At 40.2% G+C, this 12,473-nt stretch overlaps 1 protein-coding gene across 3 annotated transcripts in view; it reads left to right on the top strand.

Moving 5' to 3' along the window:
* Positions 1-12,473, top strand: part of LOC113134019 (neuropilin-1a-like) — a 64,317-nt gene that overhangs the window by 36,962 nt on the left and 14,882 nt on the right. For all 3 annotated transcript variants that reach the window (XM_026313194.2, XM_026313192.2, XM_026313193.2), the window contains exons 7-10: positions 5,845-6,000; positions 6,863-7,007; positions 9,271-9,446; positions 9,540-9,695. In XM_026313194.2, the coding sequence (XP_026168979.1) occupies positions 5,845-6,000; positions 6,863-7,007; positions 9,271-9,446; positions 9,540-9,695 (633 nt within the window). The remainder of the gene's footprint in view (positions 1-5,844; positions 6,001-6,862; positions 7,008-9,270; positions 9,447-9,539; positions 9,696-12,473) is intronic.

Below are 12,473 nucleotides of genomic sequence, written 5' to 3'. Positions count from 1 at the left end.
AATCGTCCGAATGTTTGCACTTTTCCTACTTTTGAATTCAAAAGCCATAAACCTGCGGTAAAAGCAAAAGCCTGCTCTTTCCTCGTAGACAGGTAGAACACCTGGTACCATCTGCTGAACCTGCTCGTGTCTTCTCAGCAACACTGTGCCTGTAGGTCCCTGCACAGCCTCTGAGCAGCTCCAGGGTTTTCTATCATGACTCACTGACTGCAGATACCGAGGGACATGACAATGCTCCTTGTTCAGCTCAGTCATGAGATTTTCACCAGCGGACTCTAAGTCACATGCTCGACCCTCCAGCTCGAGGCTAAAAGCTACCGGGTCCAGTTTAGTGTGCGTTTGTGTCTGAGTCCTGTATGTGTGTGTGTGTGTGTGTGTGTGTGTGTGTTTGCTCGTCTGTTGTTCAGCTAAGCTTTGTTGGCAGTCCCTCCTGAAGAAACAGCAGACCTTCCCCCTGCCACAGTGATTTATAGCCTCAGAACCAGTGCTGTTGCTCGGCCTCTGACTCTGTGAGGCGTTTGAATTATGACTGGTGGTTTTTTCTGAAGAGAATTTTCCATTTTATTTGATTAAGTGTGGTCCATGGCCAACTCTGCTCAGCGTGGAGTGCCTTACGGCTTTCCATTCATCTTACTTGAGAAGAAAATTATGACTTAGTTAATTCTTGCATGCCTACCTCCTCTACTACACACACCTCTATTATTCATTTAAAGGCATTTATATTTTATTGATACTATTTTCAGGTTGCTATTCATAATGTTGCTGGAATGATGTTACCCGGTGGCAATTTGGATGGCGGCAGACAGTGAGCTCATTATCTGGCTTTATGATGAATCTCTAATCATATTTTGCACTGTAGTGACTCATTTCATCAGCATGCTGGATGTATGCAATGAAATGGAAATCCTCCATATCTGTACACCACAATTTATCTAAATAACCAATAATGATTAAGAAGATTTGGGGTTTTTTTTTTTTTTTTCAGCATTAAAATTACCAGTGTTGAAAGTTGTACAAACTAAAATGAGCTTCAAAAGTAACTTTTAATGTGAATATATATATTTACACTTTACAGTGAGAAGGAGAAGGTAATTTAAGAATTAAAATTATAGCATGTACAAACCAGTGTTTTAAGTGACCTATAGTAACTCCTCATTAAACGTACACAAGTAAAATTACTAGCTATAAAAATTCTCCAGAAAATCTAATAATGAAACAAAAGTTTCTTCCTTTCAGCTCTGTAGAAGATTATACCCACCAGTAGGTGCATCTATAAACTGACCTGTTATTGAATACCATAATGTAATCCCAGGAAAGGCTTCCTTCCCCTCCTGACTTCAGGTATTTATAGACACCCTGCTGTTTGTCTTCGGGATCTCTGTGACGGCACCAGGAAAAGCTTAGCGTTGTGCATCTGGAAAACATATTTAGGCTTTGTGTGAGCAAGGTGTGCAGTTAGAGCCAAGGCAGGGGGGGGGCTGAAAGACAAAAGATCATCCAGAAAACATGAAAACGTCCTGCTTTTCCCAAGAAAACCACAGTGAACCACCAGACCTGGGAAATGTCAGTAACCTGCAGAAACCTCTCCACAAATCAGTTTCTGAGCACCTTAGTTCACAGTTCCATGCAAAAACATTGTTCTGCTTTAGATATTTTAAGGCTGGACCAATGCACTAGAGAACTCCAGCTCTGTAAATATAAACCATGTGTACTTTCCAATCAATATTTCATTATAAATTTTATACCTTTGCGTCTATTTTTCCCCAAAATTACTGACAACTTTTGCTACTTTTTCTCTTCTGCACAGCATGAACATCAAATAGCAGCACGATCGTGAGAATTGCTTGCTTTGTGAAAATAGATTTAAATAAATAAATATATAAAAAAAATAAGACAACACAACAGTCAAGTTAGATTATTAGGCCAAGACAGGCCTGGAAACATGCAGAAACATTGCCAGTCATGCAGTTTCCCAACATGTCACATCCATTCCCACAATTTCACAACCGGAGTTTTAATAAGAAAAGAAAAACTTCTATATGAACTAAAAACTTTTTCTCTTCATATGCTGCCCACTGCATCCTCAGAGTACAGCACAGTTTGAAGTCAAAAGTAAACCTTCAGATGAGAGTAAGTGAGGCTCCGTCTTTTGCTATCGCTGTTGGTGCAGTATCCTATATTGGCAGGAAGTAGCGTTTGTTTTTGTTCGGTCTCATTTAGCCACACTTTGACTGAATTATACCCCCTTCCTGCAGTTTGTTCCCTTCATTAAAAAGCTCTAAGTGTGACTATTTTCTGTGGCATAAAATGTAGGCACTGCCAAGTGTTGAGTAATTAGAAGATGTGGGAGCAATTAGCCTTAGTCATTTGATAGAGGAAGTCTGGAGAATGGCGCTTTGACCGGCTGCTATAGAAAATGTAACAGCAGTGATGGCTGTCCAGTGGATTCCTGTAAATGATGACTTTAAACTGAGGCTTTAAACTTGTTATGTTTAGCATTTCATCTGATGTCTCTGTGAAAACTTTCATCATCTACCAAAGTCCCACACTTGCTGTGCACTACTGAATTATGCAGCTGCACAGTTGTAACAGTATAGGCGAGGGCGGACTGGAGTCTGTTATATTTTGATTTTTAAACTGGAATTTTAATTAGAAAATCCCCAGAATATTAAAATATGTCGGGTAAAAGATGAATTGACCTTTATTTTATTAGAACTTCAACTATATTATTGTTTTCATTGATTGATACTTTCACATTTTAATGTCACTAAAAAGGCTTGAAATTAAACAATCTCGGGGCTCAGGGCCACACCAAAGACAAAACCTGAGATGGGAGGGGTCATGTGTAGCTGCTTTATTTTAGGAGATCACAAACCAAAATAACTATAAACCACTGCGCTGCACAGACACCCCCATTATTTTATTTCACAACAAAACTTAACCAGACTCAGTTTAAGTTTAAGTGTTTGGGGGAACGTTTCGTGGGAATTTACATGAGAGCACATCTGGGAACGGTCCCATGAAACATCGATTCCCAGGGGTCTCTCTGTCAGTCTCAGATCCCACACGGCTATTTTCTCCTCCCTTCCTGAAAAAGCAACAGTGGGAGAAGTTAAATAATGGCCTCTGGGGCCTTCCCATGTACAGTATCACAGTGGCAGCGTCTCTATGGTAATATAATTATACACCATATATTACACAAGCGTCCCACATACTGAGGCCTTGTGTATTTCGCTGTTTAGGCGAACATTTCCAAACTCAACAAACAAGCAGTTTCGTTTAGTGCAATGAGGTGGAAGTCAAATGGAGTCGTCTCATTTAAATCACAGTAATAAAATTAATTGAATTCACTTCATGCTTTAACACAGTTTATAGGAGCTTGATGTGATAACTACTGTACTGCATTCTGTCTTGGTGAAGTATTATCAATTTGAGATAAGTTTCAGTATTTGTGGTCAGCATACCAAACTGAATTAAAAGAAGCAATCGCTGCTGCTATCTCTGACGATGACTATCTTTTTTAATAATCTTTTTTCTTTCCCTCTGTGCTGCAGTGAGATAAAATGCCTTTGAAGAAATTTCTAATTTAGCGCTAAGATTATAATTTCATATGAAAACTAGAAAAGAGCCACAAGATGTGATAATGTCACTGTAATTTCATCTAAGGCACTTATCTTAGGAATTTCTTTGAAGAAGTGAAACTAAGGAAGATCACGTTACCCTGTGTAAAACACAAAACAAAATAAAACTGGATATTTTATACAGTGAAACTCTTCTTGTCTTTAGGATATCTGGGAAATGGGTCTGAGACTGTCGGTCCCTGAGAGACGACGCATTTAGTCAGTGCAGTCGTACAATAAAGCTGGGAAATTACCACAGACCCAGGCAACTGTTGGCTCTCTTAAAGCAGCTAAACACCTCATTTCACAGAAAACCTTCAGGTTTTGTAGAGTTTTTAAAGTTCAAAACTCCTTATTTGTCAGGGGGAAATGTCAACATAGCCGACAGAGGTGGAATAAAACTAGTTTCCAGTTTGCAGTTTAGGGACTTTTTCTAAATTGAGCTATCAACAAAGATCAACAATAGCTTTTAAAACTGAGAAACAGAAAAAATATTTGTGAAATTTATGCCTGTAGACTGAGTTTGTGTGCATGTCCATGAAGCAGCGACATGGGTCCAGCTACTGATGGACATTTATCTCTAGGATCATTAGATTATCCAGGAAAGCCAAAGTTTCTGTGTTCAGTAACATGAAGGATGGAATTTAAGTAAAAACTAAAGTGGAAATACAGGGTGCATTTATTTAACCAGGCTGCCCTACTGAATAATTCAGGGCAGCCTGTGTGTTGCCTGAGAGGCGAAGCCCAGGGCTAAAAGTCACCAAAGCGATGGCTGCGGCTCCTTAAGGTCACTGAATGCACAACAGTAAAAGAAGTCAGCTCAGATGAGTGTGTCAATAGCTCCTCTCTCCTCTCAGCGACACTGTAAGAGAAAAGTGTTCAAATATAAACCTCCCAGTAGAAATTACACCCTCAGTCCAGCTCTGCTGCATATTTATTCCTTATCTGCTCATGAGATCTAGCACAACCTTTTAACCTCGAGGGCTACAAACACAAACACACACACACACACACACACACACACAGTGTGGCATGCCCTAAATGAGTTTCATCTCACACACACTCCTCAACATCTCAGTATCTTAAAAAACAGACTCTGCTGGACATTTGTGTTGGTTCCACAGCCTAAAGACCCCTGACCCAGCTGGCCTGAAATAAACACATGACACCCAGACCAGGATATATGGAAGAATAAATGCAGGAAATCGGACGTCAATAAGAAAATTAAGACATGTTTGTAGAGATGAGGTCGGAAACGTCTCCAGTGCCTCCTGTATGTTTTATGTCAAAAAGCCCTTCAGACATTGACATTGTTACCACAAACTAAAACTGACTGGGTTTAAAAAGCTGTTTCCGCTGTCAGCATCTCATCACACTGTGTTTAAGTGGCTGTTTGAAGAGAAAATGAGGAGAGTTCTCATTACCGACAACACTCGTCAGCAGCTTACTCGTGAAGTGTACTGGCTGCATAATGTTCCTGGAAAGGTCTTTGTTAATGTGCTAGATAAAGGCCTGTCTGAACAAATGGAGGGGTCTGTCTGATTTTAACTGTCTACTGTGAACAGATCACAGTTTAATCAGGGGAGATCTGAGCCTGTTCCCCACGTGCTATAAGTGAAACATCCAAGACAGATTTGCATTAATAGGATCTTTGACTCTTTGTGAAAGTTAGTTCTAAGTTAATATATTTTCACTTGAAAATCATGTTTTGTTGGTAATTTTAAAGAAGCAGCTGAAAAGTGTTTCTTTTTGATGCAGTTACACGTTTTGACATTTGGAGATTTTCCTCGTTTGAGGTAAATCAGGCTGCAGGATTCAAAACCTTTGCATCTGCAGGAGGAAAGCCTTTTTTATTTGCTTTCTCCGTTTGAATTTTTCTTTAGTGCGTCACAAAATCTTTTGACCCTGTCAAGAAGTCAAGTCATATGGAAACGCGTTTATTTCTTTAGCTAAATATAAAGTAGCAGCTTCATGACCTTTAGCTTTGTATTTCAGTCACTTATGTTTTGATTTGTGATTTACTTTTTTGAACATTTATCCATTCGCTTTAGCCTCATACACCATGTTAGCTGGATATTTCTATTTCCACTACCTATTTCCAACACTTCACTGTTTTGCACAAATGGTCACTAGTTAATCTGCTGATTAACAGAGTACCCCGGGGTACCACACCTTTAATCCTGTGTAAACATTTACCTATCCTACATATTTACTGTGTTTCTAGGTGGATTTGGGATTCCTCAGATTTGTCTCTGCCATCGGGACCCAGGGAGCAATTTCAAAAGAGACCAAGAAGCACTACTTCGTCCAGTCATACAAAGTGGACCTGAGCTCTAATGGAGAGGACTGGGTCACAGTGAAGGAGGGCTCGAAACAGAAGGTAATGATGAAGTTTGTGCAGAAACGACACTTATCTCTATAATATTGATGAGTAATGAAGAACTCTTCTAATCAATGAAGAGAGACGGGTGGACGGTTGAATCAATGTTTTCCCAGGCTGACAACATTTGGCAGCGTCTCTAATGTCCTTTCACTGGAGGTACTGTGCTGTAAGTTTGATTCTCTCATCACAGTGAGGATCAGTTCTCGTAGTGACATTGGTGCAGATATAAATTGACATTTTCCAGAATTTCTCAATGAGCAACATATTGATAGATGTGTTGCAAGTACATATGTCATGAATAAAACAAATCACGTCAGTCTCGACTGCTGCTAAATAGACCCTGAAGACTTTTCCAGAGACTTTGGCTCTTAGGCCTGATGTTGACCAGCCTGTTTCAGCGTCTGCACTGTTTTATGTTGCTAGAGACTTACTTGAATTGCTTATTGAATGAAAGTTCAAGCCAAGTGTCTTTGGTCATGAGCCACTGCTTAAACATACAAGACAATCTGCAGTCCGCTGATTATTCCATGGGTCATGCAGTGATTCATGCAGTTTTCAGACATATGATTCTTCTGGCTGAAATCATTGTCTTCTGTGCTTTATTGCCTGAATCCATGTATATGTACACACAATAAACACTCAAAGTTTTAATAACATATTGTGTCACAAAAAACAAACATGCAGTTGATGGTTTAGTGTGTTTTTGATATGATGCTGCCATGTGCAACCTGAATGCAAAAAGCATTTAAAGGTCAGTTGTGGGAGCAGCTACATCAGTCTCATCAGGGGTAATATCAGCAGTAGAGGTTAGAAAGTAAAAGAAGCATTAATCTACATTTGTACATCTTCTTATTTTCAGATCTTTCAGGGGAACAGCAACGCAGTAGACGAGTTTCGCTCCTTTCTGCCCAAACAGACTCTGGCTCGTTACATCCGCATCCGCCCCATGACCTGGGAGCAAGGCATCTGCATGCGCTTTGAGATCTACGGCTGCAGAACATCAGGTAACGCTGGCACACGTTCAGAAAGCAAAGCCACACATAGTGTACAAGAGACCACGCTGCCGGCACTGATTTATATTTTACCGTAAGTCTGACACATCCCGTTAGAGCATATTTCATTCACATAGTTTCTTCTTAATTAACTTTCCCTCTCACCAGTTTCATGTAATGTAAATCTTATCTAATTTAATACACACATATGCAGCACAGGTATTTACTCACACCCACAATCATTTCATTTCTTTCTTGTATAACTACCTTCCAATATATTACCCCGACCACTGCAGGGGGACACACCTCGCTCTCCTTTGTGTAAATATCATACCTGCAACACTTCACACACACAGTCTCTTTTTTCTCAAACAGTTTGAGATGTCGTTAGGTAGATTACCTGGTTTTTAATGTTATCTAATATAACGTCTGAATGTAGAACGAAGTAGGAACATTCACAGACTGTGATGTATGTTCACAAAGCAAAATGAACTTGTTGTTTTGCAGATATTACATGCACTGAATCTATCTTTACTTAGGGAATTGCAAAGGCCTGTTAATAACTCATGTGAGAAGACGTCAACTCTGGTTATGACATTTGCTGAAAAGTTTTACCTGCTTTTGGCTCTGGTGTGCTGCTCTCCAACCATGCACTCTCGCTTTAATAACATTTTCTCACTTTTGCACACCGTGAATCACGCTAACATCTTTCTGGCTGCTGGATGAGAGCTTTCTGCCGCTCTCTGTTGACTTAAAATAATCACCACTTCCAAGGCGAGCACAAACTCCCACAGAAGGACAGTGTTATTCATTACAGAGGAGCAGAGGAAAAACATGCAGTCTCATTACTCATCATCTAACATGATATAAATGTCCGTTTTTGATGCCTTACAAGCAACTCTCAGTAGGAGATTTCCATAAAGTAGATATTAGGGCCTTATTCATAGGAGAATAGGCTGCTGAGAGTTAGACAGGTGATTCAGGAGATTTACTGACACAGCTGGGAAAGTGTGTGTGGTGTGCAAGTATTGCACATGAAACAGAACTATTATTCACATCACAAAGCTCGTGATCTTAAAACTTAATCTTTATTTTACCCAAATTTAATCCAGATTCTATATGTAACCCTAAACCAAAGTGCTTTAAAAAGAAATGCAATTTAAAAGTGATCAAATTCATCACTGAAAGATAAGCCCACTTTCACACATTGTTCTTCAGTGCCTTGGAGGACATTTGGTACTAATAAGCACAGAAACACACACAGTCCACCCTGCAGGGGTTTTCCATAAAGAAGAGTGTAGCAGTAAATTGACACTGTGGAGGAATTTACATCCTCAGGAGCTGTGAAGCACCGGAAGCGTTTGTGAAATACAAATATCAGACTGAGGCCACAGCCGGATATTAGATCGAGCCCGTTGTGGATAATAGATTTAACTTGGCTCGCAAGTGACCAGAACAACGTGTCTATGTACTGTAGAGTTTTATTAAGTTTTCTTATTCTTAGAAAACTAAAAACACAACTGAAGTATCTCAATTATCCAGTAATCAGCCCAGTTTATTTCCTGGCCGCCTAAAACAGCAGCCTTAAATAGAGCAGACTGGTCTGGACTGTAGCTTCAAGGTCAATCGGCCAGTTTATTAAAGTCAGACGCCCCTGAGACGACCAAAATTTGCACCGCATTAAAAAAAAGCCCACATGCATGTGTTGATGTGTTGATGTGTTGATGGGGGGGTTTGTTGCTTCAGGTACAAAACAGAAAACATGAAGTTCCTCCCCTTGTTTTCCATCAAATGTTTTATTAGGGCAATTAAATTATTTTGACCTGATCCTGGTAGTCCACTTTGAGGAGTACACTCAGAGTTCAGCCAGTACTCTCAGTACTCATTGTTAGTACTTGTGTGGAAGCAGTAGTATTTACAGTATTGTAGTTATAACAGCAGTCTTATCAGTGCTAGTAGTTACTCTGTAGTACTAGAAATAATCCATGACTCGTGTTACTGTGTAAAGACCAGAGTGATTAAAACAATACAGTGTTGTCTTACTAACTTGTTTTACTGGTTATCAGCTCTCCAGGTTCAGCTCAGACAAACTCAATCGAGCGAAGACAAATTGGTCTTTAGTGCTGAGTTTAAACACTTCAGCAGCACCCAGAGGGCATCAACTAAAACTGCTGACTCGAGCGGCGACAAGATAACGACGGCAGTGGCCTTCGCTATCGTACTGTACGCTTTTCAAGTTTATTATCCCCCGTCTCCTCTTTCTATCTCTGTGCAGACTACCCGTGTTCAGGAATGCTGGGAATGGTGTCTGGTCAGATCTCAGACGTTCAGATCAGCGCCTCGTCCTACGCCGACCGGGGCTGGGTGGCTGAGAACGCCCGCTTATTGACAGGGAGGTCGGGCTGGACCGGGCTGCAAACCAAGCAGCCTTTTAGAAACGAATGGCTTCAGGTAGTGTTTGTTTATTAAGCTGAATCAAATACACAGATAATACAGTTCCTTATCAGCATAGTCAGTTTGTCCCTTTCTTGTTCTGCCCGGTAGGTGGATCTGGGCCAGGATAGGTTGGTGAGCGGTGTGGTGATCCAGGGAGGGAAACACCGCGACAAAAACGTCTTCATGAAAAGGTTTAAAGTGGGTCACAGCCTGGACGGAGAAGACTGGACCATTGTCAAGGAGGACAACACAACAAGACCCAAGGTTGGTTCACTTCAACCTCTTTAATACAGCTGTCATGTAATACATACATATTACTGCTAAAATGACATAGAATCACATTTACAGAAGTACTAGGTAAAGGTAAGTGCAGGTTTCCTCTGGTCTTTCTCTCATTATGTCATGGAATGGATTTCATTTTCATCCATAGCAGGTTGTTTATTTTAGGAATGTGAGTCTTTATTAAAGCAGGTAACGTGTCTGACAGGGAGCCCAGGTGAGAGAACAGAAACTTTACGCCTTTTTAGATCAACTACAGCCGATGATGAGAGTATCAGATCCTTCACTTTAGTAAAAACACCATATTACCCAGGTTAGGTCCTGCTGCCTCTGTCATCTTTCATTTGGCTCCAGGTATGTATTTATTTATAAGCACATAATGCACATTAACAGTAAGTAAATTAGAAGAAAACCAGATAAAAGCTTGTTGACGTGAAATAAACATCCTTTTACTGTAATCTGTAATTCATGGGAGCCATCGCAGACGCTCGACCAGCCACAACGCCGCTGCTGGAATGAGATGTTTCGCACCCAAATTATAGACCTCTATTCATACAAGCTGTGTAAATAATATTAGGACGCAACAAGTAAATACAGACGCAGAAGAATGAAAAAGCAGAGGAAAAAGTGATTTACATGCAGACGCACAACATAAACAGTGGGTGCAGCATTATGTGCCAATCTGCATAGTAATCCTGAGACTAGGACGGCTCACTCAGGCTTCTCAGTGTGACTTGGCATCAGATCCGAGGTCCCAGAATTCTCATGTGGCGTCATTAACGTCTGCACCGCCGCTACAAGAACACAGTCGGCTATACTATGGTAGTCAGTTTGCTGATAGTTTAAAAACTACTAATGCTATTACTCCTTGATTCGCTTATCTACAAACGTCTTCCTGCTGGGTGGCTAACCAGCCTCATTCAAAACAAATCACATCACCTTCAGGGTAACATTTCTGGGAGAAGGTACAAGACAATGAGAAGAAATGAAATCTTTTAGAGTTCGCTGTACAATAAGTATCTAATCTGCTGGATAACCATCAAACAACGTATTTGCAAAGATGGGTTCAGTATATTAGTATTCATATAGCGTCCTAAAACTACCAGGTGTGCACCAGAAGTGAATGAAGGACGTGTGTGAATGAAATTGATCGTGGAAATATATTGTAGTAAAGTTGTTTTGAACAATTACACATATTAGCTTCATTTGAATCCACTTTAAAGACCTTGAGACAATAATCTCACTCCAAACCCCGTTTAGCTTTTGATCATTAGCTGTTATGGGATTTTACATATTCAAATATCAGTTTTTGACAACTTCACAAACTGATGAAGATCATGTGATTTGATCGAAAGCTGTCAAACTCATCTTGAACTGGGAAAGTTTCCTACACTAGTTATTTGTTTGTTTGTGATTAGGCTGAAGAATTAAACAGAAGAACCACAATGAGTGAACAAATGAGAAAAAAGAGCGCCATCTACAGAAACTCAGACTTCTCCGCTGAAAATCCGAGAACGCATCACTGTGCCGCTCACAGTGTATGACTGAGAGGACATGTCAGAGCCCAGTGAGAGTTTAGTAAGATGGAGACACCATGAGAAATCGGACGGACTCACGTGACGACTCCAGAGACGTTAGAATATGGAGCTCATTTTTTAGATGTTCAGCTTTTCAGATACCGGTTTTCTTTTCTCTCCCTCCTTGACGGCTTGAGTGACTTTGATTCTTATCCTCTAGAGGAAGTTCATGTCATTAATTTCAATACTGCCCTTCCTCTCCTCGGCCAGCCCTGTTGGTGCGGCATCCTCCTCTATCTGTTCCAGATGGCAGGGCGGAGGACGAGCTTTGGCATTAGACTCCTGCTGATTTACAGCAGACGGAGCTCTAGATGCTCCTCTGTCCTTTTACTCCACCTCTCTGCTCTGTTTCCTGTGTCTTTTTTTAAAACCTCTTCAAAAGACGAGGCAGGAAGGCTCAGCGAGGCCCAGCTGCTGTGTACTACACATGCACACACACTGTACATTGTGTGAAGATGCATCTAACTCATTTTCTTTTAACGTAAGAAATATGGCAATGTAGGAATCTAAACATGTTTGGTGTATGCACGTGTATTAACACCTAAAAAATAATACAGTAACACTTTATTTTACAAGTTTGTACTAAGTTCCTGAAACATTTGTAGTCTGAGTGGAAAGAATGGTGCAATTCAGTCCTAATTATAAGAAACCATAGGCAATATTTTTCTTATTCATCTTAAAAAAACACTTGTTAGAAATGCGTAGGACAATACTTCTAGAATAAAGAATTGCCAAATGTGCATAGGGAGTAAATTCTTGGAAGAAAACATTTTCAGTTGTTGTTTTCAAAATTTAATTTAGCAGAATCGCTCCAGTTTAATTAATGTTAGCACAATTGCTGAACTGTTACTTCACAACTAATTCTCTAGTGCTAACTGCCAAAATACTGATCTTCAGCATTAACACTGGTACACAATTCATATTTATGCCAGGGTTAGCCTGAAATGCTAATTTCCCTGTTGTCTAAAGTCTTAAATTTAGAATAAAACTAGAATAAAACAAAATATCACATGACGTTATAACAACTAAGAAATGCACAAGACAGTAAAACAGAGCACGCTCACGCCAATAAATAATGCAACAGCAAAACAACATTAAGGTTAGTGGTACTCGACGCCGCTATAACGCCACAGTGCAGCCGTAAATGATCGTGCATAAGGAAACCTCTGTGGCTCAGACAAGCAGG

Source organism: Mastacembelus armatus, chromosome 17 (assembly GCF_900324485.2).
Source record: "Mastacembelus armatus chromosome 17, fMasArm1.2, whole genome shotgun sequence".
Classification (NCBI taxonomy): Eukaryota; Metazoa; Chordata; class Actinopteri; order Synbranchiformes; family Mastacembelidae; genus Mastacembelus; species Mastacembelus armatus.
Note: the sequence above shows the minus strand (reverse complement) of the source record. Positions and strands in the feature narration are given on the sequence as shown.